A 23,728-nucleotide genomic window follows, 5' to 3' on the forward strand; every position below is an offset into this window, starting at 1 on the left:
GTCATCGTGGGTGCATGTCCACTGTGAGAGACATAATCTAAAAAATAAAATCCAGAAATCACAATGTATGATTTTTTAACTATTTATTTGTATGATACAGCTGCAAATAAGTATTTGAACACCTGAGAAAGTCAATGTTAATATTTGGTACAGTAGCCTTTGTTTGTAATTACAGAGGTCAAATGTTTCCTGTAGTTTTTCACCAGGTTTGCACACACTGCAGGAGGGATTTTGGCCCACTCCTCCACACAGATCTTCTCTAGATCAGTCAGGTTTCTGGCCTGTCGCTGAGAAACACGGAGTTTGAGCTCCCTCCAAAGATTCTCTACTGGGTTTAGGTCTGAAGACTGGCTAGGCCACGCCAGAACCTTGATATGCTTCTTACAGAGCCACTCCTTGGTTATCCTGGCTGTGTGCTTCGGGTCATTGTCATGTTGGAAGACCCAGCCTCGACACATTTTCAATGCTCTAACTGAGGGAAGGAGGTTGTTCCCCAAAATCTCGCAATACATGGCCCCGGTCATCCTCTCCTTAATACAGTGCAGTTGCCCTGTCCCATGTGCAAAAAAACACCCCCAAAGCATGATGCTACCACCCCCATGCTTCACAGTAGGGATGGTGTTCTTGGGATGGTACTCATCATTCTTCTTCCTCCAAACACGTTTAGTGGAATTATGACCCAAAAGTTCCATTTTGGTCGCATCTGACCACATGACTTTCTCCCATGACTCCTCTGGATCATCCAAATGGTCATTGGCAAACTTAAGACGTGCCTGGACATGTGCTGGTTTAAGCAGGGGAACCTTCCGTGCCATGCATGATTTCAAACCATGACGTCTTAGTGTATTACCAACAGTAACCTTGGAAACGGTGGTCCCAGCTCTTTTCAGGTCATTGACCAGCTCCTCCCGTGTAGTTCTGGGCTGATTTCTCACCTTCCTTAGGATCATTGAGACCCCACGAGTTGAGATCTTGCATGGAGCCCCAGTCCGAGGGAGATTGACAGTCATGTTTAGCTTCTTCCATTTTCTAATGATTGCTCCAACAGTGGACCTTTTTTCACCAAGCTGCTTGGCAATTTCCCCGTAGCCCTTTCCAGCATTGTGGAAGTTTACAATTTTGTCTCTAGTGTCTTTGGACAGCTCTTTGGTCTTGGCCATGTTAGTAGTTGGATTCTTACTGATTGTATGGGGTGGACAGGTGTCTTTATGCAGCTAACGACCTCAAACAGGTGCATCTAATTTAGGATAATAAATGTAGTGGAGGTGGACATTTTAAAGGCAGACTAACAGGTCTTCGAGGGTCAGAATTCTAGCTGATAGACAGGTGTTCAAATACTTATTTGCAGCTGTATCATACAAATAAATAGTTTAAAAATCATATATTGTGATTTCTGGATTTTTTTTTAGATTATGTCTCTCACAGTGGACATGCACCTACGATGACAATTTCAGACCCCTCCATGATTTCTAAGTGGGAGAACTTGCAAAATAGCAGGGTGTTCAAATACTTATTTTCCTCACTGTACATTAATCACATGATGTAGCTGACGGTTTCATTGATATGCAGCATTAAGCTTTTTGACAAAACTAACATGTAACTATTAAAATTATTAAACTTTTCTATGAGTATGGTGTAAATCAAAATTGCTAAATCAGGAGCACCTGCTTTCAGTCTCCAGCTGGACTCCTCCATATAGACTCATGCGTGTGACGCCCCAATTCAACACATTGCCTTTGAGTTTGCCTGAGTTTTTGTCACAGTTCACCTCCTCCTGGATCTCCTTGGGACTTAGCACATAATCCCATATATTCAGATCAGTCATATCACCCACAAATGCATCTGAATCAGAGATTCCCAAGATGCCATCCTGGTCCTTTCCCAGGATGAGATCACCACTGGAAGAAATACTGTAGCCTGATCGCAGGTACTGCTCCGGTCCAACAGCTCCATTTATCCAAAGCGCTGATCCTCCAGTGTGTGAGGACCAAGTCAGGCAGTAATGTGCCCAATTATGGGGACGCTGCTGGTATTGCAGGTTAACAAACTCGTTTCCGATCCACAGGCCCACCTCGTATCCCATAATGATCGTGAGCTCGTTTTCGTGTTTGGAGGTTGAGTAGGAAAGCACAGTGTGCACAGGGCGTGGGTTCATACGCAGGTTCATGCACACCGTAAAAGAGTGCGAGATCATTGGGTGAGCCAGGTTAATCAAAGCATAACTGTTTAGCTTGCTTGCAGGGAAATTGAGCACTAGTGGAAATATTGCCTGTGGATCTTACAGTGAAAAAGACAATGGTTAGGTTTATTTTTTTTTTAGGACATTTACTCCTTGGAACCTTTAAAAAAATTTATTGCTGCTTACCTTTGCTGGAAAGCCTAAAACCTCCATCTAAAAATAAAAAACAACAAAGTATGAAAATGCAGTGCAATGTCTAGTTTTCTACCTATATTTAGGAATAGCCAGTCAATTCAGCTTGAATAACATTTATTTGCTACAGGCACTATTAAATCTTACCTGATTGTATATACTTTCCAAGAGACGTAATCATGCTTTCGATATTTAAAAGCTTTGTCTCAATATCTTCTTGCCTACAAAATGCTGACAAGAGATAACATTTAAAACAAAATGCACATGCACACAAATTGTGATTAAAATAACTGAGAGATAGCGTACATACTGCCTTTGCCCAGGCGAGGAAGGAATGAGGATTCGACAACTCGGTCATTGAGAGGTTGTGCTATGCGGTAGTCATTCCATAGGGTCTTATTGTCCATGTCCATAAGTGTGCTCTCCAGCTTCCTAATCTGCAATTCACAGCCATTAATTAGAGATTAATTTAAAACTGTTGTTATATTTGAAAATCATTACAACAATGAAACACCTGGTTAAGGGACAGGGTTATTGGGGAATCAAAGACAGTCCACAGGATGCTCTCGTAGCATGGTGGCGTTGTAAGAGATCCCTCATATCTGAAGAAATGGGCAAGGTTCTCAGGAAGCATGGAACGTAAATTTAGAGTTGAAATATTCATGGACTGCCCTGAGAAAAGTTACAGAAAAGAAGGGTATGAGGACTGAGTGATCAAACAAAATGCCTGTTGTAACATTAAACAGGTACCTGCATATTTGACTTTTTCCAGATTATTAATGAAGTCGCTGTAGTATGTGTTCTCAAAATGCCCGTCCTACAAGCAAAGGCACACATCACAAACTTATTGTTGTCATTTTGACAGCAGATCGTGATACAGATGTTTACTCATATGTTTGTTTGTGTGAAGTAATCAGCTTATAAATCAATGGTAAAAGCTTGGGTACAATCACAAGCTGTGAGAGATAGACTGAATAATGCAGCTGAGGAGAAAGCCTGTAGCAGTGCTATTACAACAGCCAGGCCCTAATACTACCACAAACACTAGCGAGGATGACCTGCATATATTACACTGGGATTAAAATTGAAGCCAGTGAGCTGACACACAATGACTAGATCAATAGTCTCATTTAATAGAGTGCCTGACTCTGCACAGCACTTGCATTGTACAAATATTATCTTAAAAATTGCATGTGTTATTAGTTATTAGCAGGTCAAAGTACTGATAGTAACTACAAAAAGGCAAAATAAACAGGTATCTAGAGTTCCACCGCATTGCAGTAAAAAAAAATAAAATTAATGCACAGATTAAGAGAATAGGATGAATCTATCAATGAATAGATCAACACTGGTTCAATAGGTTACCGACTTAAGATACCATCAGCCTAAAACGCTGTTGAGAGGAATAATAGCACACTTTTTTAAAAATAATAATAAACTAAGACATAAAAGAAACAGGGAAAAATGTGTTTCAGGAATGAGCTAGGTCTTCACCCATCATTTAAAGATAGGAGGTTATTCAGCTATTCGAACGTCATCATTTTGACAGCAATGTTTACATTTTTTCAATTCCCACTTTTCCAGGTCCAATAATTGAATTTTTTTTTTGTGCCATATATTTTCCGACATGGCAAAGAAACCTGATTAACTAATTAAAGAACCCCACATAAGTAATGAAAAAAAGAGCTCTAAAAATGTGAAAACCCCAGATATTGGTTTTGCCCTCTTTCCACAAGATGGCAGTCTCATACACATATGAATTTTAATTCATTTTAAAAATTATTTTGGTATGGTCAGGCTAATAAGTGTGTAATGTCTTACCTCATAAAAGAAGGCCAAAACTGCCAGACCATCAGGCTTATCCTTGGCCTCATCAAAGTTTGCGTACTTATCAGAGTTGTAATGGACCACATGAAGCTATTAAACACCAGGCCACAAGAATTAGTGCCAGGTCATATTTGGTAATTGCAGAGATAAAACACAACTCTCTGATCGTACATGAGTTTTTTATGATGGTTTGGTTTTGGTCGCTCTTTGTACTATGTTAGGTGATAAGACATGAATTATACATGTAGGGAGTCAGTTGGAATTTGTCCAAGACTGTCACAAGGAGTGTTAACTTAATAAATTACCAGGCTTTTTATTTCACATTTATATTACTATATATAAGATTAACTCATATAGCTCAAAAGACATATTAAAACAAAAAAGAATATTTCTTACTTCCGCCATATAACGGATGCCATCCACAGTATGTTCAGAGCCACTGGCTTCCAAGTCCCATCCACCCCAGTGTAGGTGCATTTGAACAGCTGTATAGCGATTTGGCAGCCCCTTCGTTATCACCATAGTGGGGGGAAGGTTAATTTGAACTATTCAAACCAAACAGAGTGAAATTTTGATATCCCTCATATGCTCACATTTGAAATAAAAAAAGATATGATGCATATTTAGGATGTTTAATGATTTGCAGATAAAGTAAAAAAAAAAAAAACAGAAAAAAAGACCTAGAAATTCAACAAACTGTATTCAGTCAAGGAATGTATTGCTTTGAATGATTCATTTTTGATATGGAATTGGAATAAAACCAAATTAATCCAATTAATCCAAGCATGATTTCACTCCAATTATTCTTCTTATGCTGGAGTGTGTAAGATGAGACACATTAAAAGTCAAGAGGCTGCAGACATGTTTGAACATGTTTAATCAACCTATATATTTTTAGAAAATGTTCAAGCATGAACAACCTTTTCAGTTTAAGTCAATAAACGCACACACACACACACACACACACACACACACACACACACACACAAACACACACACACACACACACACACACACACACACTTATTGTGGTATTTCATTGTATGCAGCTGTATATACCCTCCTCCTGTACTGGCATGCAAGGAGGAGGAATAGAATATGTTCCATTTAGGTTAGGGATGAAGAAAACAAATAGCTTGACAGGTACGAATTGGACAAACCTGATTTGTAAGTTTTGTTCTGATTTTAGAATATGAGCTTTGTTAAGCTTTGGGAAAATTTGACCATGTAGTGGTATGGGTTATCAATGTATACTATAAACCCTATAACGCCAAACGTATCATATTTGAATATAGTTTGAGACTTGTCTTCTGCCCCCTACTGGAGTTATCTATGCTCTGCAGTCAATAGCAGGCTTTAGGCAGGTTTTTCCAATATGGCTGTATTTATGAATTGACTTGCTATTTTTTTGCAGGAACATCTTTGTAGATTTGGTTAAAAAAAATTTTTATGTTGTTACTGATTTTTTAAAATATGAAAATTTACTTTTTTTAAAGCAAATAATAATTAATTTATATTTTTTTAAAAGAATGTTATAGTAAAATCGTGATACAAATCAAATATGATACAGCAGGTGTATAAGGTAATTTAGCTTAATCATCAATGCTTTGCATTTCATGGTGCAAGCTGCATAATTCCTTCCACAATGTCAAATATAAAGATTGTATTATTTATTAAACTAATTATAATTTTAATGGTCATTTTAAAATAATTTCGAACTGATTCCATGCTAGTGGAAATGAAATATGTATGTCATGTTGTAGCTTGCTAATATTTGTCTTTTCATTAAAACAGTTAAATAATTATTATAATCTATATGTTATTTTTTACCAATTCATGGGAGAAATTCAGGATACACAAACATTATTTTTCTGTATGTATTTTCAGATGTCAATTATAAATAGTGTTGAAATTGGCATTGACATGCTTATGTACGGCAATTTAAGTGCCTTAGAGATGAGAAAAATGATGACTGGACATTCCAAATAAAATAATCAGTCTTTGTTTTTGTTATAAAATATACATTGTAGTGATCAGTTAATTGGCATTAATGCCTAATGCATAAAATAGTATCAAATATGATACAAGAAAAAAAAGAATCGCATTTGTAAATGTATTAAATAGTTTTGTTTAAAGACAACATAAACACTTCAATTTCCAAAAAAATAGAATTATGTTAATTATTTCATGTCAGACTTCACAGGGTTAAGTATGTTTAATCAAATTATTTTTAGCCCACTGAACCTTCAAATACAACTATTAACAGGTTACACATACAGTACGGACACAGTCATGTAAGAGACATGGACAGATTAGACAAAGTAAGATGAGAGACATTTACCCGAGTGTCCATTGTTGCTCATGAGGAAGTTGATGTCATACATCTGTCCATATCCAGTCAACTCAAGTTGTAGCATCTGAGGGTTGAAATGCACACTGCGCCGTTTGATATCAATAGGAGACTGTTTACGGCCACTGCATGCAGGATACTCATCTGGCCAGTGTCTCTCATCCAGTGATCCCTCTGCAGAAAAGACAGGTTTATCAAACCATATTCATATTTCTGCCAGTTTTTTAGTCTGTAAGAAAGTGTGTGATGTTCAGGTGAAGATTGTAAAGGCTAAAAGTTTATTAAGACTCCTGCACTGAAATGCACTCATAGTTCTTTTGGTATTTTTATATTGTCTGGCTTGTGGTTGGTCCCTAAGAATTCCTGGAAATTTCCCTGAAATTGTTAAAATTATAGACATTATGATAAACAATATATTTATTTGGCAAATAAATGTTAGAAGATAGGGGAACACTGTTAAAATATAGCACCATAGAGCTAGCCTAAAAAAAAAAAACTATAACACTGTGCTGCAGAAACCTCAAATATCCACAAGTATAACTTTTCCCACACTCTTACAATAAGGATATTAACTGCAGCTGTTTTGTCTCTGTAACTGTACACCTTTTTTGTGTTTTTAGTATTTGTCTTTTACCTAGAATGATGCATTGTGCACCTTTAAAACTTTACTAAAAAATGTAAATGTTTTAAAGTACTCTACATCCACATTTGTAGTAGATAAACCTACTACCTCAGGGACAATAAATGACAGTTTGGGATTTTTAATATATATTTTTGTTGTTTTTTTAGTATTTTCTTTTTAGTTAGATTGGATTTTCTTTTCACCCAAAGAGATCAATTTAGATCAGTGCCACTCTACATACAAGTCTAATGCAACTGTATGAAGATTGTGAGTGTCATACCCAACATCCAGACTGAATTAACCTCAAGACTAAGCTGCTTATAGAAGACCAGAAATATTATACTGTAAGAGTAAATATAACATTTAAATGTAATTTACAAAAGTAATAGTACTTGCCTTTATATGTCCAGTGTACCCCAGCTCCTGCCAGAACAAAGCTCAGTGAAACTGAATGTATAATCGCAGTGAACAGCTCCATTGCACATCCGTGTATGTCTTTGGTGCCCTCAGACTGGAGCAGCTAGTGAAAGAGAGTGGAGGCGGGTTTAAACACGTTGGTGCCCTGAAGCCAAACCCGTCAGTCACCAAGCTGGACAGACAAAGTATTTTTTTCTATACTTTACTTTGGAACTAATGGGCCCAAACATGTTTCATCGAGCACAGAGTGGGGTCCTTTAAGACTGATATGGAGAAACTACACACCTTTTAGGATTATTTTAATATGCCTTATTAACTTACAGAATTTGGTCATGATGGTTTTGTCTTTGTTCATGGTTTTCTCTTTTCTCTTCTTTTAGCCTTGAGTATTGTTTATATGCTCTTGAGTATGTACAATTTGTGTCACTTATGTTTGGACTATAGAAAGGTCAGATTATCTGTGCACGTGATCTAACATACTTTTTTGTCAGAACCTGGCCCTTGGTCTCCTGATTCTTCTGGCACAATTAAGTTAAAACTGTAGCATTTTGTAAACCAAAATTATTTACTGCAAGAGGAGCCATGTGTATGATCATTCCAAAATGTATAAGTCTAATTATTAGCTGATCGGATGTCTAAATACTTTTGGCCACCTTAGTATATTTTATGAAAAAGCAGCCAGCAACATTTGTGGAATTCGTATGGCATTTGTATGAAGTTAAGCATAGTTAAGCATATGTACATTAAAATGTCTCTGGTAAGACTCATAAATTGCAGCTTGAAAAAATATGATCAAAAGAGAATTCAGCAAGTGCGTCAAGAATACATGAACAAAGTATTGTCTTGTGTTAAGGTAAGGTATAACGTGACCAGGTGACAATGGACTCAGTAGATATAAAGTGTAAAGTGATGAGGTAACAAGGGTATCTCAGTTGTCACATGATATGTTTATCTGAAAGGACACATTAATAAACTATTATTTCTAGTTTACTCTGACAGAGTCATTGCATAAATATTAATAAATTATTCAAAATATCTGCAAATATGTTCAATGTGTCATTACTGTATGTAGCAATACTTCCTGGAGAGTTAATATTTATATGAACAATTTTTCCATTTTAATTTAATAATGATCAGCCACTTGTATATTAAGCTGTATTTTTGCATATTGGTATTCCGTACATTGAAGTTGAAGTTAACTGTCTACCTGTTAACTTAATGTATACGTATAAACATGCACTGCCTTGTTGATGGCCTTGATATTTTATCACTGGATTTATATCAACATGCCGTGCTGATTTTCTTCTAAAGGACAAGACTAAATGGCAGACAAGAGCAGGCTTGCCTTCTGCATTGTAAACAAATAACTCTGTCATGCATTCAGTGCAGAGTTTGTTTAGTGAGAACACGTACAAAATAATGCTCAGTGGGTGTGAAAATCATTCAACACATTTAAAAGCACTTAAAGTATACAGCATTGGAAATTGCAGCCCAGCAGATTAAAGGATTAATCTAAATATTATAAAAAAATAAAATACTGTGTTTAAACCAGTATTAATGTGCTTTACAGATATTTTAAGAAACTATTTAAAGAATTGGCAGATTATATTGAAAAAAGGGGACTAATTGTATAGCAACTCTGCTGTGAATGTAATGCACAGGAGAAGATTTATTGGCAATTCCAATACACCATCCAATATAATTATTTAATAATTAAGACAATGATAAAGCAGACTCAGGCATCACATGACATACATGAGGATAAACAGAGGATAATCGACAGAATAATCAAGACTAAGAGTGATTGAAATGGGGCCCACAACATGGGAATCTAGAAAATTTCCAAATCTTTGCAGTGAACTACTGAAAAGACTGAGCTTATGAAATAAGGATTTAAAGAAGTCTCACTAAAACCCATAAGAGTGCCACCTCTACAGGTAGAGATAGTGTTATAGAAACCATTATTCATATGAGACGTTGTTTGTTGTATGCCTTGATGGACTGAGACAAACAACGCTTAAAAACAGAGGCACAAAAACTCAGTTTAATGGGTACTGTGTGCTTATTTCTCTTTGTCCTAAGATATTTTCTTAACAGACATTATACTTTATGTGGAAACTATTGTTGAGTATTGGCTTTTAGGTTCTTTCATATTGTCCTGTAAGTGAGCTTGAATCTGATCCTAGTGAGGAAAAGACACATTCTAAACCAAAAAAACAACAACGCTGTTGTAACACAAACACTAACAGCTACTATAATGTCATAATAATATGCTATTAGCATAGCACTGTTATTTATGATATAATAGTGACAACCCGACTAATATCCACAACTAGTGTGTGTTGTATGCTACTATCTGTTGTCTAACTACTTAGGAGCTACTGTTCTAATCATATATTTTAATTATTTCCAAATGAAATATTCAGTTATTCAGATTACCTGAGTAGACAGTAATTGGCAAAAGTTCAAACCCAGCCATTGGGGTTGCACGAGCCAGAGCCCTTAGAAAGGGCATCTAGCGTAAATCGTGCCAAATATAATATGCGGATCACGAATCAGAATTTCATTCCAGATCGGTCAAGCCCTGGGTTACCAACGACCACCACAGGTATTGTTAGCCAACTTTTTGGCTACTGTTGGCCAAAGGAGGAAAAGAGGAGGGGGAAGACGTCTACAGAAACAACAGGGAAAGGAGAAGTGGAGGAGAGTGGAGATTAGTGTTGATACTTTACATTTTGGTTTCCTGACTTATATGATAGTGTGGAGAAAGGTAGACATGTTGTGTGTTCAGGAAACCAAGTGGAAAAAAAGTAAGGCCAGGAATAATGAGGGGGGTTTAAACTGTTCTATAATCTTGTGGATGAAAAGAGAAATGGTGTAGGGGTGATGCTGAAGGAAGAGTTTAGTAAGAGTGTAGTGGAGGTGAAGAGAGTTTCTGATAGGGTGATGAACGTGAAGGTGAATGTTGAAGGGGTGATAATAAATGTCATTAGTGCCTATGCTTCCCAAGTGGGTCTGAAATAGAGGAAAAGGAAGTGATGGAGAGTGTATCTAGGAAAGAAAGATGATAAGGTGGTGATGACTAGGTATGGGCTCAAGGAGAGGAATGTGGAAGGGCAGATGGTGGTAGATTTTGCCAAAAGGATGGAAATGGCAGTGGTGAATACTTAGTTTAAGAAGAAGGAGGAGCATAGGAGGAGCATATAAGAGTGGAGGAAGGTGCACACAGGTGGACTATATTATGCAGGAGATGCAACCTGAAAGTTTAAGATTTGAGACTGTAAGGTGTTGACAGGGGATATTGTAGCAAGACAACATCGGATGGTGGTGTGTAGGATGGCTTTGGAGTTGAAGAAGAAGAGGTGGAGAGTGAGGACTTAAAAAAGAATAGGATAGTGGAAACTGAAGGAGGAATACTGTAGTATGAAATTCAGGAAAGAGGTCAGACAGGGGCTCGTGGTGGTGAAGAGCTGCTGGATGATTGGGCAGCTACTGCAGAAGTGAAAGGGTAGACATCTAGGAAGGTACTTGGTGTCACAACTGGAAAGAGAAAGGAAGACAAAGAGATGTGGTGGTGAAATGAGGAAGTGCAGGAAAGCATTAAGATAAAGAGTTGGGTTTGACGGAGAGATGAGAAAAGTAGGCAGGAGTACAAGGAGGAGGAAAACGCACATGAAAAAATAATTTGTTCCAATTAGCCAAGCAGAGGGACAGAGCTGGGAAGGATTTGCTGCAAGTTAGAGCAATAAAGGATGTAGATGCAAATGTGTTGTCTAGTGAGGAGAGTGTGTTGAGAAGGCAGGAGTATTTTGAGCAGCTGATGAATGAGGAAATTGAGAGAGAGAGAGAGAAGGTTGGATGAGGTGGAGATGGTGAAACAGGAAGTGAATAGGATTAGTAAGGAGGAAGTGAGAGCAGCATCTAGAAAAAGCATATGACAGGGTGAAAAGAGAGGAGTTGTGGAATTGCATGAGGAAGTCAGGTGTGACAGAGAAGTTTGTGAGGGTGGTGCAGGACATGTACGAGGACAGTGTGACAGCAGTGAAGTGTGCAGTAGGAACAACAGACTGGTTTAAGGTGAAGGTGGGATTGCTTCAAGGATCGGCTATGAGCCCTTTCCTGTTTGCAGTGGTGATGGTCAGACAGGAGTCTCTGTGGACTATGATGTTTGCAGATGATATTGCGATTTGTAGTTAGAGTAGGGAACAGGTTGAGAAGAGCCTGGAGAGGTTGAGGTATGTGTTGTAAAAAAGGTGAATGAAAGTCAGAAGGAGAAAGACAGAGCATATGTGTGTGAATGAGATGGAGGGCAGTAAAGTGGTGTGGTTGCATGGAGAAGAGGTGGTGAAGGTGAAGTAATGGAGAGTGTGTTAGAAAAGTGAAGAAAAGAGTGCAGGCAGGGTGAAGTGGGTGGATAACAGTGACAGGAGTGATTTGTGATAGAAGTTTATCTGCAAGAGTGGAATGTTAAGTTTATAGGACTGTGGTGAGACCTGCTATGTTGTATGGTCTAGAGACAATGGCATTGCCTAAAAGACAGGGGGCGGAGCTGGAGGTAGCAGAGCTGAAGATTTTCATTGGGAGTGACGAGGATGGACAGGATTAGAAACTAGTTTTTTAGAGGGACTGCGCATGTAGGACGTTTTGGAGACAAGGTGAGAAAGGTCCGACTGAGATGGTTTGGAGATCTGCAGAGGAGGGACATGAGGTATATCAGTAGACGAATGCTGAGGATGGAGCCACCAGGAAGGTGTTCTAACTTTACAACTGTAGGTTAGAGGACAAACCAAGGAAAGCCTTTGGACTAACCACCTTTGGAAACTACTACACTGTAGTTCCCTGAGATTTGGGGGATTTCAACTGATCTATTTTTTCATCAATGGACATCATGGAAATAAGCAAGAATAAGAATGAGATAATGTTTTTATGAAATTTTCCTTTTTCTAGGCCCTCAAAGGTTAAGCTACCTACAATGGACTTTCTACAAATGTTTGCATTACTAATGGGGTATTGAACAGATTAGTATATAATTAAGTATCTGTAGTGACCTGAAGCTATAATAAAAATGGTAAGTTGTTTGTTTTCGATCAATAAAGATAACAGCTGCCACAGAGGCTATGAAAGCAATGTAATAATGGGATTTTGAGCACTATGGGAAAAAAATATATAGTGTACTTTTGCTTTCTGTATGCTGAGGTGATGGACATGTTTATGTGGGTCATGGGAATGTTTTGGAAACAAATTGCCATTCAATTTCCGCCAAGAATAATTTTAAATGATTGACTTCCACTTGCTCACTCACACATTCTCAATGCACCTTTACTATAACAGGGTTTATAATAGTAGTAATAGTTTTAGCAGTACATACACCATATGGACATTATTTTGTGGACACTTGATCATAAGATTGATACCTTATTTTGTTATAATAAACTCCACTTTTCTGAGAATATGTTCCACTAGATTTTGGAATGTGGATCCAACATTGTGGTAAGGATTTGGGGAAGAACCACATATGGCTGGAAAATTCAAGTGTCCCAATACAATCTCCCGCTGAATTAATTAATTTAATTAATTGTTCATCATTACATGCTAGTTCAATTTGAGGCCTCAACATACTGAGAGAGTAGTCTTTCAGTAAATAATGTTATTACAACAATTAGCACATAGCTGCCTCAGTAGTAGAATATAGAGAAAGAGGGTAAGTTGAAAAGCATATTGCATTAGTACATCTTTTTGTATTTCCCCTGGGACATATTGTGCTTTTTTTGTAAGGTTATTCAAGGTTAGGTTATATTGATTTCTGGGTTCACTGCTTGCACTCACTGACACATCTGCCTTTCGACTTTGTGAGGGAGCAGTATAGCCTTAACACAAACTGATCAACTTCTCAATTGTGACAGAAACATGATGTGCCTCTGAAGCGTAGTTGCCTTTGAAAGATGATCTCTGCTAGATCCATGTGAACAGGCAGTCGTCTGAAGGTTTAGAACCCATATAGAGAAAGCTGTATTGACAGTACCATTATGCAATCAAAGAGGAGACCAGGGAAAACATAATCAGGCCTCAGAAGGAGAAATAATCTTAGGTTTTAATGAGTAGTTAAATTAAAAGGCAAATGATGTAGACACATGGATGACCAAGGCTCAGCAAATGGAGAATTGACAAGACTCCACAGCAAACAAATATTTATAACAAACTTGTACTGTATATGTGAAATTAAGGACATTCGAGTCAAAAAATAGGCAAGAACTCAAAAAAGCATGACATCTGCTGGCAGGGAGGGGTATATTCCATGAGCTGGGATTAAAATCTGTCATTTCAATTATATTACTATTATTTATTCTTTGATTACCTTATTGTTAGAACCGTTTTCACTTGTATTATAAGAAAGACATATAAGATACATGTTCATTACAGGATAATATGAACTGGTTGCTTTAAAAGATCTGCTTTTTGCAGATTCTTATGTTATTGTTTCATATAATATAGTATTTATATTTGAAGATATAATATATTTTTAGGTGAAGGATGTGAAACAGCAGGATTTTCAGAGTGTATAGAATCGAGCAAAATGCAAAATGTTGAGACAGGAAGCCCAACGTTTAGTGCAGATCGCTTACTAGACACCAGGTGTCGTATTTGCATAGTCATTCTCTCTCTCTCAAGGTCAAACACTGATTCACACACTGCGTCAGTGGCGGCCATAGGCGACGCTTGGGTTTGCACAGCATCACTACAGCAGAACTCTCTCTCTCTCTCTCTCTCTCTCTCTCTCTCATACACACACACACACACACACAAGCAATCACTTCAACTCTGTTATCCCAAAGATGCTCTAGTGTACGTGGAGACAGGACTGGAAAAGTCTGGATAAAATGAATGCACTGTTGTATTCATTCGTATAATTATTAGAATGAATCTATGCATTTACATTATTCGTACAAAATAATTTGTGCCCAAATCAATATTATAACCATAAGTTTGATAACCATTATCATAAAATGAATGCATTTTTCCTTGTAAAACAGTTGGATTCAAATGCACATGTTTAAAAAAACTAATGTTTTAAATGTGGTTGGGGAAAAATTGTCATGGTTCTGGTGCCGGATGTACTGACTAACCCTCGGTGACGCAGTCTGTCTGTAGCTGATGCCCGGCACGTAGACTGCTGGGTACCGCCTACCTCATGCACCTGATATAAAAACTGATTTAATTAAATTATGCATAGGGTGAAAACAATTATTTTGATTCGAATCGGATTATTCGGATAATTAGATATATTTTTCCCTTCAAAATTAATCTACGGATGAGCTTTTTCTTTTTTTATTGAGGTGAACGTGCGCTCGTCCATGCACGCGCTCGCCCGCGTGATGCCAATTCGGCCAATCAGGTCGCTCTGAAAAGCCCGCACGCGCGGCTTCCTGATTTCCTCTCAGGGTTATCACTGCGCAACACTCCGAGCAGTCCGCCTTCTTCTGCTGCTGCTTCTGCGGAGAGTCAAGCGACCCATACTCCTGTCCTTGCACACAGCTAGGCGAGGTGAGGACACGTCAAAGTCAACACATTTCTTACAAACAATAACCTCCTGCTGCTTTTCGCATGAATTTCGGCGAGTTTAAAAAGAGACGGTTTGGATTAAATCTTCGTGACAGGATGTTGAGGACGCGGAGTGCGCGTGCGCGCTCTAGATATCCGCGTTGACCTTAATGTTAATATTAGCGTTAAATTGGAAGGAATTTTATAAGATACATTTTTATAATATAGTTAGTTAGAACACTGTGGGCTATTCTAAGGTGCCTGACGGTTAATGGCTGTCTCTGAGCAGCAGGAAGAGGAGGAGGGTTTCTGCTTGTGCTTGTCATGACTGATATTTTTTTGCCCTTGAACTTCAAGCCGGTGATGATGAAATGTAAATGTAAACGATTTATCTCCATGTTGTGTATTTTGGTCTGGCTCGACGAAAGACGTATGTTTTTTTCAAACATTCTATTCAAACGGCCTTTTTTTTCCATCTAAAACGCAGTTAAAAAAAAAATCGTATTTGATGACGTCAGAACGCGAGTGCGTTTAACCCGGATTCTTGTAGAAATGATGGTTTCTGTGCTCCTTTTATGGCCGTCGCTTGCTGCCTTAATGGCTTTAAAACACCACTATATCATATTTTGCCATATTGAACGCCAGATAAACTCCAGGAAGTCTCTATTTCCCTTTTACCGGTTTCCTTATTGTCATTAATGGTTCATGGTGTGGAAAATAACTTGTTGAGTGTAGGCAAAGGGTGCATGTGCTGCTGTCTGTCTTGCCCGGTGTTTTGTGGCCTTTTGTGGACATTTAAGGCTACAACACTTTCTATTGGTCCAACTAAAGCTCATGTAGCTGTTGCTCTTATGTAATGTTACTAAATGTTTAGAGCTTCCCTTGACCTTGTAATTTGTTTGTGGAATTGGTTATTTGAGCGTTGAAATTATAGCTTTAAATCAAGCTTAAGTTTCTTCAGCTTTTTTCCAGCTCTAGGGCTGAATTTTGTATGAATCATTTTGAAACATGTCAAATTGGTTAGTAATCCTGTGGCTGGTGACTAATTTTGACCCGGTCTTTGGGAAAATTCTTGCTGCAGATCATTCCCTTTATATTTAGGGACGCAACAGATCGATACTCTTATGTGGTGCATCAGTGTTTGTCAATGAATATCAGTTCAGCATGCCTTTTCATTTTACTGGCTTCCATTTTTACCTGTAGTCATGTGGGGATTCACCTGTAGTAAACCACCAACACGGACATACACGTGTGGTTACAAGTGTTTTTCTTTTGGGTTTTCAGCCTCCTCCAATCAAAAACTTAGTGTGATGCAAAAACATTACTGAGGGTTCATTAGGGCAGGCGGGCGGGCGTGCGTGTGCGTGTGTGTGTTGCTGTTCCTGACATGGTGTTGAGTTTGTGTTTGATGTCTTACCTGAAAGGTTTAGCAGGGGATTTGCAAATTTCTGAATTTCCCCTTGAATGAGAATTAGCATGCTGATTCAGTTCAAGAAAATTTTACTTTTTATTCATGCACTTCTGTAACTGAAGCAGTTTCCTTACTACAATGACTCATCCATGCCGTGTCGGGTGCTTTTTTTTGGAAACCTTCATGTAAAATGTGATTCGATGCTCTTTGATCAGTCATATAATTCGTTATTTATAGCATCGTTAATTGTGTTGCAAATGTTTTTTATTTTTTTTGTCTCCTCCAGAGAGATCCTGCAAAATGTCTATCCTAAAGATTCACGCTCGTGAGATTTTTGACTCCCGTGGAAACCCAACGGTCGAGGTTGATCTCTATACTAAGAAAGGTAATTTCCATTACACAGACAAGGTGTGGAACTTTAGAATGTAACGCGTTGTACTTGGTGACTTCCTTCTTAATACATGTAATCTCCTTGTTCATTGCAAGTGTTTCCTCAGCAGCCGAGTCCATTGCAGCAGCCATTTCATTTCATAGCATCTGTGAATGATTGTGAGTTCTGACCAGGCAAAAGTCTGTATATGCAGGCACAGAGTTTACGAATGAATGAGCCATTGAGTTGCTTTCTCCATGACCAGTCTCCCATGTGCTGTCCAGTAGGCTGTGGGATGCAGATCAAGTGGTAGATGAATATAAATAGTCATTGTAATGAGATACAGGCTGGATTGCATTGCATCTCACTGTAAAACGTTATACACATTACTAAACCACCATCACTAAAGCCAAGTGACTAAATAACCTCATAGCTATTAGTATTAAACTTTGACTCACTGTACCTGGTGTGAATAAGTTAATAAATCCTTTTTTACAAATGGATTTTATACAGGATTTTAATACTTAAGATTTAAAATAACTGAGTAGGTGAAAGGTTCCAGCTTTATAGTGATGGTTTGTCCAACAATGCAGTGGTTTAGTTCCTAACATATGCCCTGACTGTTAATGAAGCTCAGTGAATAATTATTAGTAGCTTGGGCTTCCTAGCAAGCACATGGTTAGGTTGGCTTTCCAGAATGTACTGAGCTGAAGGACAGCCCTTCTCCCTGCAATACGAGTGCAGCTGAAGTAGTAGTCATCTGCACTTTGAGCTATTTTTGATGAGCCGCTGTAGTGTATACTGTATCCTTGCTCTTGCCAGGTTATCCAGTTTAACTACACCACAGTTTGTTTCCTAAATAAGTCCAACCTTTTATTTAATATTGTTTGAAGAAAATCAAAGGGACCACTGTTTCTTTGAAAAAAACTATACTGGTTTTTTTTTTTGTCTTGGCTGTATTTATTTATAAAACTTTAGGGTAGGTCTGCCAGTTTACATGGAATGTGTAATATTTAGTGAATTGCCAGAATTGTTTAGGACATTAATGAAACGTTAAGTCAAATATACTGGTAGGTAAAACTGCATTTGCATAAGCATGTCTGTATGTGGGGTTATTTATTAATTTTTTTTAATATCAGTTTTCCATCAAGGCTGTCAATTTGGAATTTTTAATGTTAAGAACAAGAGAAAGTGACCTTGTCTGTTATTACTCGAGAGTTGATTTTCCACAGAATTTGACCAATAACAGTCATTCCATATAAAATTATTACTCATGCACTTCATATTGTATTATTTAATGTCTAAAACCGCTTAGTTCCTCTTCTTCCTGCCTAAAAAAAAAAGGATAAAAAACCCCACCCCTTGTAAGGTTTCTAAACGGCATGCTTGTTAATGTTAAAACCTCTAATCAGCAAGTATTTGGAGGAAAATGTTGGTTATGTGAAGTGCCTTGATGTTTATACAGTCACTTCATTAATAAAATGGATCTATGAGGAAGCGAGTCACCTGGACTTGTGATTTGTGTTTTATTTTTTAAGGTCTCTTCAGAGCTGCAGTACCCAGTGGTGCCTCCACTGGCATCTATGAGGCCCTTGAACTTCGTGACAATGACAAGACACGCTATTTGGGCAAAGGTACGGTTACAGGGGTTATTGCAAAATGGCATTATGTTGTAATCTTGACATTTGGCCATGTTTTTAGGTTTGCTTAAGTGGGTTTTAGCAATATGGCTAGATCATGTTATATTGGGTGTGGGGGAAGGGTGCATTTTGATGACATCTGGATAACTAAAGCAGCTACACTGTTTAAAAACAAAACAAAAATACCCTCATTCTATGGATTTTGAAATTATTTTAGCTATTTGAGACAAGGGGTTTTTTTTTTTGTGTTTTTTGTATTATTTTAACAAATTTTCTCACTGATAGAATGCAAACCCAAAACTAATATAGCTTTGTGTCCCCAGACTCCACTATCAGCTTAAACATTTAAATACATGTTTTAACCTTTTAGAGCACAGTGCAGAATTTTTCTCCATTAAAATTCTTTGTCTACAACAAGACTAGTAGGAAATTCCCAAGCGGAAAGCAAAGCTGCTTCACCTCAGCCACACAGCAATTAATTATTTACTGTTTTACATTCTCCCAGGTCTTTGTTAATTTTGTTCTGTCACTGCGTACTGTCTTTGTTTTTCTGTCTCGCCACTATTGACATGTATCTTCTTCTCTGTCAGGGGTGAAAAGGGCTGTAAAATATGTAAATGAGTTCTTGGCCCCAGCTTTGTGTAACCAGGTAAATGTGTGTGCAGTAACTGAAACTGGGTCCTCTCACCTGTGTGTGCCAGAGCATGAGTTTGATTTTGCAACCTAACAGATCACGGAGGTCCTGAGAAATATTTGAATCTCTGTTAAAGCTCCCTCAACTGAATGCTATCGATGCATCTTCAGGGCCTGTGATCTAATGTCTAACTCTGCATGTTCACCACCGCTCGGGTCAGTGATGGTCTGCTTGTTCCTTGCAGGTGTCACAAAAGCTGTTGAGCATATCAATAAAACAATTGCACCTGCCCTGGTTAGCCAGGTAGGAATATTTATTTTTCGACTAACTCAACAATGTGTGTTATTGTATGTAACTGGTTTAAGCTTGTTAAAATATTAAATCAGTTTTGATGTAGTAATTTATAAGAGACCAGTTTTATGAGAGACATTAATTTGCTCAGGACAATGCAGTTTATACTGTTCTCTCCAGAACATTTTGTACCCTTCATGAAAATAGCATGTAATGTAGGAGATTTTGACCTCGACGGTAGTTTTATTTTATTTTTATCATTAGAGCAAGTTTAAGTAGTGATTTCCTCCATGCAGTAACGTCTATATGTATGTAAGCTCTGTTTATAGTAGATATGTGCAGCCTTATTTAATTCCATGACTTCAGAAAGGGTTTTTGTCATAAATTGGGTTCTAGTACTATTTGGGCTAGCTTTTTATTAAATTTTTCCTTTATAATGAGGGTGCTATTTTTGTGAAGGGTGCCAATAATTCTAGAAGGCATGGTATGTTTTTATAGCCCTTGTCTGCTGTGAACCTGTAACATAACATCAGCTTTGTGCTGACAGCATGATATTTAACCCAGCCTTATGGATAAATCCTTACTGCCAAAATACTTTATTCTTATTTACATTGCTTTTGTTTTCAAACAGGACGTGTCTGTCTTGGAGCAGGAGAAGATTGACCAGCTAATGCTTGATATGGATGGTACAGACAACAAATGTAAGCTGAAATCATGTACACGTTGCTAATAAATATGGATTGTAAAACTTGCATTAAGCAAAAGTATGTTTTATATAAAGATGTGGAATGTGTAGATGTACAAAATGACTGCATATGAATAACTTACATTTTATTAATTTATGCGTTTTACTAATGCTTTGTGAATCTTCAGCTAAATTTGGTGCAAATGCCATCCTGGGTGTGTCCCTGGCTGTGTGCAAGGCCGGTGCTGCAGAGAAGGGTGTCCCACTCTTCCGCCATATTGCTGACCTTGCTGGAAATCCAGAGGTCATCCTCCCAGTGCCTGTAAGTACACATTGTGCTCATGTTGGAGTCTAATCAAGCCTTCGGTAATCTATATGGCTTTTGGCACACTAATGAAGCCATTTATTTTCCTAAGGCCTTCAATGTTATCAATGGGGGTTCACATGCTGGCAACAAACTGGCCATGCAGGAGTTCATGATCCTCCCAGTTGGAGCAAGCAGCTTCAAAGAGGCAATGCGTATCGGTGCTGAGGTCTACCACAACCTGAAGAACGTCATCAAGGTGAAGTACGGCCAAGATGCCACCAATGTGGGAGATGAAGGTGGCTTCGCCCCAAACATCCTGGAGAACAAAGAAGGTGAGGGGAGAAACCATGTGGCAGTTTGAGTGCACTTGCTTCCTTCTGCAAACAATTCCGTTGTTGCGTTTTGTGTGTCGAAGTAAAGGTTATGCCATCACTCAAATATTTTTCATGCTCATACAAGTCAAGAGTATTGCATCTCGTTCAAAATTAACACTTCTTAGTCCACAATGAAAACATCAAGTTATACATAGATTCATAAAAATTATATAGCGGCACATTTTAAAGATTATTACGGTACTAAATAATTTTTGTTTTTGTCAATACAATGTATCGAGTAATATGTGAAAAGCATTGGTTTGCTACATCTGGTCAAAAAGGTCTCACTTACTCTAACTGCTGTTTGCATTCAAACTTGGCAGAATCCAGAGCTGTAATTGGTAATTTAATTTCATTAAACATGAATCTTTACAAAACTTGGCCTGCCTGGTTTAACTGTAACTATAAATTCCTTCTTTAAGCAGCAGCACAAGGTGTCTAATTTCAGACCAAGCCTATGCCGGGACGGTCGGTCGGACACCTGCAGTGAGACCTCTCAGCTGTCGACCTATGCCTTTTCTGACCTCAACGGGGAAAAATAGATTTTGGTAGTCTGTCCATCTGCTTTATTGTTGGTGTACAGTATGAGAAACGTGGTGGTTAAACCATTTTGGGTTGAAATGGCAAAAGCGCTCAAACGCAGAAGTGTAATGCAACTAAAAATGCTTTTGTCATTGTATTTTTTTGGGTTAAAAATAAATTATCTTTCTCAGCTCTTGAGTTGCTGAAGACTGCTATCAGCAAGGCTGGCTACACTGACAAGGTTGTGATTGGCATGGATGTGGCAGCCTCTGAATTCTACAAAGGTGGCAAATATGACCTGGACTTCAAGTCACCCGATGATCCTAGCCGTTACATCAGCCATGACCAGCTGGCTGACCTGTACAAGAGCTTTGTGAAGGATTATCCTGGTAAGATTTCATTTTAGAGTTCATCTTCTATGAGCGAGTGCCATGAGTTTATAATGCTTAAACTGCTTGCTCTAGCAGGTACACTACGGTTATATAATAGAGAAAGCATGTAAAGGGTTAATTTTAGTGGGATAAACGCTGATGTCAGCAACTCTGCCATGCTTATGTGCTCTGTGATGTACGTGCCTCTGAGCACACGGCCTCGCTTCAGCTGTGGCTTTTGGGATTTTCAGGGCTTCTGGTCAATTCATATTTAATGGATGACTGCATTTTTATTTTATACTTTTTTTCCCTTCAATAAATCAATGCTAGTTATAAAAGCTAATGCAAGCATATTGAATAGTTGTGGTTTAAGGTTTTTGCTGTTATAATTTTCAGACCAGGTTTGCGCAATTAATTGGTGTTATAACCAAATGGGTGTTTATTTATTTATTTTGTCGTCTTCAGTTGTCTCCATTGAGGATCCCTTTGACCAGGATGATTGGGAAGCCTGGTCCAAGTTCACAGGCAGCACCAGCATTCAGGTGGTGGGTGATGATTTGACTGTGACCAACCCCAAACGCATTGATAAGGCTGTGTCAGAAAAGGCCTGCAATTGCCTGCTGCTCAAGGTCAACCAGATCGGCTCAGTCACAGAGTCCCTCCAGGCGTGAGTGACTACACAAACACTGATGCTTTTCAGTATAATTACGCTTTTAATCAGCTAGCATCAGATTTCCATCTGGGAAAATGTGCATGCTGTAACATGTACTTGCATCTCTCGTGCCTGTGTAGCTGCAAGCTAGCTCAGTCCAGTGGCTGGGGTGTGATGGTGAGCCACCGCTCTGGAGAGACTGAGGATACGTTTATTGCTGATCTTGTGGTTGGCCTCTGCACTGGCCAGGTGAGTGGGACTTTTTTTTTTTTTTTTTTTTTTAACCCCCACCCCTCCCCATGTGTTAATTAATGAAGAGAACAACCTAATTGGATTTGTGTGTTTATTTAGATCAAGACTGGTGCCCCCTGCAGATCTGAGCGTCTGGCCAAGTACAATCAGCTGCTCAGGTACAGTATAGATCTAGATCGCACAGCATTGAGATTAACGTCTGCAATTTCTTGAGTGGTGATTGAGTTTTGACACACAGCTAATAATCTGCACTGAAAAGAACAGAAAACGCATTTATACATTTCGATCAATCATTTAAAATGCACGGGTTTCTAAGCAACCATTAAATCCCTTGAAATAAGGCAGGAAATTAGCTCATCTCTGACAGCAGGAATACAATTTGATTAAAAGCTAGATCTAAGTTCCATGAAGTGGTGGCATAGAGCATTCTGTGAAAAGGCCAGCTGTATAGGAATATTTAGCTGTGGTTAGACTCGTGTGGGCGATTGTGGTAAACGGATATAATTACTTTTCTTAGTGTAAAGAATAGTTTTTCTGTTTGTGATCCACACATGCTGTTGAAGGTGGATTATGTTAAATTATATTCTAGCCTTTTGTGAACGGCTTTTGTTTATAGATTAGAGTAACTATTATTTTCTGTCTTCCTCTATGCAGGATTGAAGAGGAACTTGGTGACAAGGCCCGCTTTGCTGGCCGGAACTTCAGGAAACCCATCTGAAAAGCAGGCCTTTCACAGGCCACTGTTTACCATCCTCACACTTCCACACATTAAAGCCACACTATATTACTCTCTGGGGGGGAAAGGGATGCAGGGAACGCATTGAAATTCAAGGTCCAAGTTTTTAGGCTAAGGCATAATTGTTTCTGTGCCAACTGAACACCTACCTTCCAATGCTTTGGCACCCAAGTAATAGCACTGGTCCTTTAATTATTTGTGTATTGTGTGATTTCACTTGCTTCTTGTGTGTTGTACTGAGTCTGATCCTCTTAATTAGGAGTTGAGTTGATCAGCTGCACTGTATGTAGTGTAATGTAATTCTCAGTGTTGCTGTAGTGCTACTGTAAAGTGTGGCTGAAATAAACTCGTGGAAGT

The 23,728-nt window shown here is 38.3% G+C and overlaps 2 protein-coding genes across 6 annotated transcripts; one reads left to right on the forward strand and one right to left on the reverse strand.

Annotated features, from left to right (window-relative positions):
• Positions 1–1,517: 1,517 nt before the first annotated feature.
• On the reverse strand, positions 1,518–14,728 carry ca6 (carbonic anhydrase VI). Of its 2 annotated transcripts, none has more exons than XM_083569880.1 (11): positions 14,712–14,728; positions 7,567–7,690; positions 6,540–6,722; positions 4,595–4,743; positions 4,193–4,288; positions 3,122–3,188; positions 2,886–3,043; positions 2,682–2,808; positions 2,519–2,602; positions 2,366–2,392; positions 1,518–2,277 (listed from the first exon to the last, which is right to left on the reverse strand). In XM_083569880.1, the coding sequence occupies exons 2-11, from the start codon at positions 7,646–7,648 to the stop codon at positions 1,655–1,657; spliced, it is 1,596 nt and encodes a 531-aa protein (XP_083426006.1). In that variant the 5' UTR covers positions 7,649–7,690; positions 14,712–14,728; the 3' UTR covers positions 1,518–1,654. The 2 variants fall into 2 exon arrangements, with proteins under 2 accessions (XP_083426006.1, XP_083426007.1); XM_083569881.1 differs by lacking the exon at positions 14,712–14,728 and adding an exon at positions 14,211–14,227.
• On the forward strand, positions 14,729–23,728 carry eno1a (enolase 1a, (alpha)). Of its 4 annotated transcripts, none has more exons than XM_083569907.1 (12): positions 14,729–15,129; positions 16,824–16,922; positions 18,446–18,541; positions 19,426–19,484; positions 20,104–20,173; positions 20,346–20,479; positions 20,574–20,796; positions 21,552–21,749; positions 22,197–22,398; positions 22,524–22,632; positions 22,735–22,793; positions 23,290–23,728. In XM_083569907.1, exons 2-12 carry the CDS (start codon positions 16,838–16,840, stop codon positions 23,351–23,353), a joined length of 1,299 nt encoding a protein of 432 aa, XP_083426033.1. In that variant the 5' UTR covers positions 14,729–15,129; positions 16,824–16,837; the 3' UTR covers positions 23,354–23,728. The 4 variants fall into 4 exon arrangements, with proteins under 4 accessions (XP_083426033.1, XP_083426035.1, XP_083426034.1 ...); XM_083569909.1 differs by having other exon boundaries at positions 14,970–15,129; positions 18,446–18,801; positions 18,857–19,484; XM_083569908.1 differs by lacking the exon at positions 19,426–19,484 and adding an exon at positions 19,138–19,196 and having other exon boundaries at positions 14,970–15,129.

This window comes from Silurus aristotelis (genome assembly GCF_946808225.1).
Source record: "Silurus aristotelis genome assembly, chromosome: 19".
Classification (NCBI taxonomy): domain Eukaryota; kingdom Metazoa; phylum Chordata; class Actinopteri; order Siluriformes; family Siluridae; genus Silurus; species Silurus aristotelis.

Bases quoted from the DNA above. Each gene is read 5' to 3' on its own strand.
- ca6 (XM_083569880.1), bottom strand. From the start codon at position 7,648: ATGGAGCTGTTCACTGCGATTATACATTCAGTTTCACTGAGCTTTGTT. The intron at 4,289-4,594 runs GTAAGAAATATT...GGTGTTTAATAG, and splicing joins GCATCCGTTATATGGCGGAA to CTTCATGTGGTCCATTACAA. The intron at 3,189-4,192 runs GTAAGACATTAC...CTTTGCTTGTAG, and splicing joins TTTTGGCCTTCTTTTATGAG to GACGGGCATTTTGAGAACAC.
- eno1a (XM_083569907.1), top strand. From the start codon at position 16,838: ATGTCTATCCTAAAGATTCACGCTCGTGAGATTTTTGACTCCCGTGGA. The intron at 20,797-21,551 runs GTGAGGGGAGAA...TATCTTTCTCAG, and splicing joins CATCCTGGAGAACAAAGAAG to CTCTTGAGTTGCTGAAGACT. The intron at 21,750-22,196 runs GTAAGATTTCAT...TGTCGTCTTCAG, and splicing joins CTTTGTGAAGGATTATCCTG to TTGTCTCCATTGAGGATCCC.